Raw genomic sequence first — 6,000 nt, forward strand, 5'->3', positions numbered from 1 at the left:
AGAACCAGGATGGCAGCAGTTAATTCGAATACAACAGGTAGCAAGGATAGCACACCTTTAATGACGCTGTGGCACACGGCTGTTACAAGAGCACGAATGAATTCTTTGCTTTTCGTCTTTTCCTCCGGTACACGGCTCTGCAAAAGTAATGCAATCAATTAAATTAATTTAGCTTAACTTAGCTACTTACAACTAACAAAAGGCAAACAGTATCAGATAATACAGTCTCAGACCAATATCACAAGCATGGCTGAATATGTACATGCATAACTGGCGATATTGCCACGCACCTCTATCCAGTCGAAGACCGCTTCGTTGTCGGGGGACTGGTGTAAAAATTTCTGCAGTTCTTCGCCAATCTGCTCCATAGTCATGTCAAGCTTAGCCACTCTCGAATCGGAGTTGGGCGCCATAAATTCAAGCTTCTAAAAGAAAGTAAAAACGAGCTTTTGTACTCAAAACACTGACAACATCCCTACGGCAAATCGTGGGCTGCTGTCCATCATACACAACGATCACGAAGCATTATGACGGATGCAATGACACGTGTAGGTCGCCACAGCGAAGATGTTTTAACGGGAAGCTACTCACACTCCTCTGTAGGAACTCCTCGACATTTTCACTAGGATCCAGGAAATCACTCCACTGAAGTCCAGAACTCCTCCACAGTTCTCCAAGCTTAGCCCCGCCCTGCCGGTAATCATTAATTGCTTTACCATGTTGATGCTGTTGACTCAACATTTTGACAATCGTATTAAACAAAGAAACATCTTTTCCTGTAACATTCTCAACACTAAAACAATCTATGATCCATCCTCCGATATGTTTGCCCAGACTGAGAGATGCTCTTAGAATAAGGAATGTTCTTATTCAATTCAAACTCCTACCATTAGGTGGGATGCGTTGTGCAGCACCTCTGAAACCAACTTTCCTGCACGTCTGCATTCCACAAGTGGTTTGCAGGCCTCTTTCAGGAAACCCAAGGGCAGCGTGCCATCCAGCACCATGGGACTAATCAGTTCTGCCAAGTAGCCCCAGATGTGTGGGATGTCCATTGAAATGTCATCAGCACTGTCTAATACCACGGACAGACTGCAGAGGAAATGGGCACATCCGTCAACACATACTGCGACACGTGAAAAATAAAAAACTCGAGCGCTACGTATTATTCTGTATATAATTGATTACATTCACCTGAAAAGGCAATAAATTATTACTGGAACGAACTACTATCAATACTCATGCTCCATCCACGCATATACATGATTGCAGGCCTTACCCCTTAATGTACATCGGAGGAGAAAGGATGCCCTTCTTTATGAGGTCTCGCAGCAGCATTGCGATGTGGTTGCGAGCTACCACTGACCGATCCAAAACGTGGTTAAGCGACACTGACACGACGAAGTCCATGTGTGCATTACAAGCTCCCAGCTCCTCTACACACTTCACAGCCTCCTACAGTGTGCAATATGTTTAGAATGTATAATCAATACACTTGCATATTACTATCGCAAAGAACGAGGCTTGTGCATTTAGTCAAACTAGTAATGGAATTACTACTGAGCCTTCCTAGAGATTCTGAAAGATTGCATTACTGATTGAGCTCTACTTCGTACTGTTTCTGCCTAATAGGATCCACAACTGACCTAGAGCCTCAGAAACGAGGAATTCATTTGTTCAACAACAAATATCTGATCGGGTGAATAATCATCACAGGCTCAAAAAGAACAGGACTACAAATCACTTACAATGTGTAACAGGGTTAATAATATTTAATAATACTAAGTTATGTTCATAGGATCATTCATGAAACAGCCTCTCCCTATTTAAATCCTAAACTAAATCTTCAAAGAAATAAACTACTGATATGCAATACGATGCGATGAGCACCCACCTTTAGATCATTGATATGCAAGTACTCATCAAGCATAGCTACAGTTTTCTTCTCCACATCCTCTTCATTAAGTTCCTTTGCTGGAGCCACGACGGTAGGCTCGTGTTCGAGTATTTCTGGAAGCAAGTGAAAATGAACGATGTGATAAACAGATCGCATTCCAGGATTAAGAAATTACCTGTGCACAATGTGGCACTATAAGCATAACAGTGTTGCTTTCAAACATAAAAAATCAAATATCAGGGATGTTGTTAAGAGCGGAACTGTCAACAAATACCGGAGTGCAGACAATTATAATGACTATGCCTTCAATACAAGTGATTACGTCACCGTAAATACTAAAAAATTGAAAAATTATTTCCACTTTTTCACAAAATATAAGTAATTCTGTAAATTTTTTATGGTTAAATTGCTGCATTATACTTCCTATTTTAGTACATTGTTCGATGTGAACATACACTCGTGACTCATACATAGCCCATAGCAAGCAATTAATGTCAGGAACATAATATCAAATCGTCCAGGTATTTTGGATTTTTAACTAGTTGAGAAACAATCTTATCAGGTAAGAATTTGACGACGTTAGTTCTTACTTTTAATGTAAAAAAATGGCAACAAAAATTTTAAAAATTTTACCATAGAAAATTCGTGACGTAGTCAATTTAATTGTAATGCTTGCATCTCAGCCCCATTACAAATCATTATCATTGCATCTGTATATCAATCAATTAACAACGAAATACACCGTTAACTGCAAAAAAATCAATTGTTGGCCACATGCTCTGGCAGAAGTTACAAAACATGTAGATTCCTGCCCTATTAACGCAGCCTTTCTGCTCTGCCTCTGCTTTCCCGGAGCATTGTCAACACATAGATTCCTGCCCTATTAACGCAGCCTTTCTGCTCTGCCTCTGCTTTCCCGGAGCATTGTCAACACTGAATAGTCAAACACTGCTCGGACACTTCAAGGCGACACCAAACAAGCTATTAACATAGTCTAGCAAGGTTCATATAGATTATAACATGTATAATGCTTGAGAAATGTCATATTTAGAGTAACATGAAAGTGATGCACAGCAAGACTCAATGAACAAGCACTCTCAAAACCCATTTACGATGATCACGGAAATCATAATTCTCTTCTCTCACACAGCGTTAGAGTCAGAGTTAGATGCTTACACATCGATTTATGTTGACCACAGCCTACCTGCTTCTCTGCTACGACTGCCTTCTCTGCTCTGTGAACGACTGCCAGGTCGTTGCAAGCTCTTGACAGCAGCTATCGCAGCATCTCTTTCCCTGTCTCGGAGGGGTGCAGCACTAGGCGGTGCCGAAAACTTGCGAAGTGGCTGAGTTGGTGGCAGCCTGTCTCTCGATTTATCCTCACGTCTGCCAGACAACCTGTTCAGAATACAATAAATAAATATATTTCTACACAGATGCATCACGCCTCACAACTACGCAAAAGTAAAGTAGCACGTTAACGATGTGCCCTAAAGAGCACGTCTACAGCACCCACCTCCCACTAATTCTGGGCCTGTTGTCGCTCCTGTCGTCAGGTCTCACGTTGTCACTGCTGAGTGCGGAAAAGCGGTTGGCGGGAGTGAAAGCCCGAGACTCACTCTCTGGTGTGCTAGCCTTGGTGCCACCACTGCTGCCCCTGGCCCAAGCAGCAGCCGGACGCAGACCTCCAGGTCCCAGTTGAATGTGCTCATCCATCGTATTAGTCTGGAAAAGCAAAGGCATAGCATGAAGAAAATGGCTGCTACGGAATTCAATTTAAATTTACGATAAGGAAACAGTGGAAATCCCTACGATTTTTCGCTACCACAAAAGATTTAGTTAAATATTGGAAAAACAAAGTAACACGTTTGTACGGATTATTAATGCTGACTTCGAGCCTCGACTACATATAAGGTCATACCCTAGAAAATTTCAATTTAGTTGGATCAATCGGGACTCTTGACGTCTTTGCTGTGACTGCAGTCCATCCATCATCACCAGAAGGTCTAGGACCAGCTACAGGATACAAACCATCAAAAGCCAATGTAAATTTAGTCGACCTTTCTAAACTTGTAAAGCATGATCAAATTATTTTACTAGTCACAAACCACAATCAGGACCCTTTCAAATTGAATTATAGAATTTTGATTTTACTGAGGTTTTCTTATATAAACCAGAATTTTACTTGACACCTAATCGGTTTCCCTGCTTATAAAGTTCACATAAATTACAACAATGATAGAATATATTGCATATCACCATGCAAAATTTCTTGATTAGTCAGCTTTAAAATACAATTCTAACTGTAGACAACGTCTACTGTCGACTACATGCTCTGGCAGAAGTTACAAAACATGTAGATTCCTGCCCTATTAACGCAGCCTTTCTGCTCTGCCTCTGCTTTCCCGGAGCATTGTCAACACGTCAGTACTAGTTCATTTGCCTTTGTGTGAATTTAGGTGTGAATTGTGCTAGTTCTGCCAATTATTAGGGCAGTGGTTTTATGGAAATAAGCTTTTATGTAACACTCAACCTGTGATTATCAATTAAAATGGGGTATATGCTAAATTGAAGCAATTAGTGGAATGCAATTTCTCAGCCATTGGATGAATGGGCGCATTAGTTAGACACCGTGTTTGAAAACCAACCCTTGTATTGTTGTTCACTGTTTAATCATGAGCAAGATAGTATCACCCCACTGTCCTGATAAAAAAAAAAAAAGTACATGCTCTTTTTAAGTTTCTCTTAATTAAATTAGTCCAGATTTCTCACACATCCCCTAAATGAATATTTGCTCTACAATAAGTAGCTTATTTCACATTGTGATCACGTTCAAACTAAACTGCATTAGTCAATCAGTTGTTACTTCTAACAAATATATAATTAGACAAATGGATCAGTCTACATCGTTACTAGACTTGCAGAGTGTAACAAAACACAATTTATCGTTTTTTATCCTCAGTTTATTCAATCAGCCTGAGGGCAAATACATAGCCATTTGTCCGTTATTTACAAGTCCCTATTGTTGTACTAATATCTATATATGCTGTATTAAGTCAATAAATGTACACCACAGTCAAGCATTTTACTGTGATAGCATACATTCAGCACAAAAACGCATCAGCGGCAGTATCTATATAATGTTAGCGACCATTGGTCACCCACACCCCCACCCACCACATGCCTTTACCAGCAATGCTGCAATTATATAAAAATAAACTTTACAACAATGCTTTATCGAGGTCAGCGGCATGTGGTTTGAACAGGCCCTGCATCAACACATGCTGTGCCATTTTGTCTACATTTTCTCTTACTTTAATGGCAAACTCAAACAATTGGAGCAATACTTTCAGTACGAAGTTGCATTTCTTGTGGAATAATAACAATTAATGTACAAATTAAATATTCTCCAAATTACTATATTATATCAAGCAGTAACATGAAAGAGGCCCGATTACAATTCAAACCAGGAAAATCAACTGCGGGTGCACATAATTCTGTCTTAACTTCATTCCTTAGATGGTTTGCTTGCACAATCAGCTTTTGTTGCCTTGCACTCCTCAGAAACACTAAGGGCCAACCGACTCAAAGCCAGTTGTGCTGCAACATTCGTCCATCACCATTATGATCATTATTTTCATCGTCGGAGCATTGTCGTCGTCATTGTCGTCATACATCCGAAACCGTCGCACCTTTACCATTAAAAATATGCCACATTGGCTGTAAAAATCAGAGCAAAGGCGGGTGACACCTGCCACTCACAACTACCGTCTGCCACCGACGACACCAAGCTTGCCGTCGGGACCTGTTCATGTCAGTGCCAGCAAAACACTGCAGGTAATTCTTAGCGCATCTATCCACGAATGTTGTCAACTTTCGTCCACCTGACACCTCGGCGTGAAGCACACTCAAAACTGCAACGTCATGATTTGAGTGCAATTGCCTTGGCCCATCCTGTTCGGCAGGTCGTCGTTGGACTTCCCACTGGTTGAATGCGTCTTCAGAGACCACCTCCAGATCATTATACAGTGTCGATGATGCAGAACAAGCTATAGTCAAGATACAAAGATATTTATTGCAATGACACAATGCAAGGCATCTGT

At 40.8% G+C, this 6,000-nt stretch overlaps 1 protein-coding gene across 6 annotated transcripts in view; it reads right to left on the bottom strand.

Moving 5' to 3' along the window:
* Positions 1-6,000, bottom strand: part of LOC106809596 (eukaryotic translation initiation factor 4 gamma 3-like) — a 60,941-nt gene that overhangs the window by 934 nt on the left and 54,007 nt on the right. For all 6 annotated transcript variants that reach the window (XM_014812999.1, XM_014812923.1, XM_014812847.1 and 3 more), the window contains 9 exons: positions 3,819-3,913; positions 3,414-3,622; positions 3,102-3,295; positions 1,895-2,010; positions 1,280-1,455; positions 888-1,092; positions 592-690; positions 291-425; positions 56-137 (listed from right to left, as the gene is read on the bottom strand). In XM_014812999.1, the coding sequence (XP_014668485.1) occupies positions 56-137; positions 291-425; positions 592-690; positions 888-1,092; positions 1,280-1,455; positions 1,895-2,010; positions 3,102-3,295; positions 3,414-3,622; positions 3,819-3,913 (1,311 nt within the window). The remainder of the gene's footprint in view (positions 1-55; positions 138-290; positions 426-591; positions 691-887; positions 1,093-1,279; positions 1,456-1,894; positions 2,011-3,101; positions 3,296-3,413; positions 3,623-3,818; positions 3,914-6,000) is intronic.

Source organism: Priapulus caudatus, unplaced genomic scaffold (assembly GCF_000485595.1).
Source record: "Priapulus caudatus unplaced genomic scaffold, Priapulus_caudatus-5.0.1 Scaffold1, whole genome shotgun sequence".
In the NCBI taxonomy this organism is placed as follows: domain Eukaryota; kingdom Metazoa; phylum Priapulida; class Priapulimorpha; order Priapulimorphida; family Priapulidae; genus Priapulus; species Priapulus caudatus.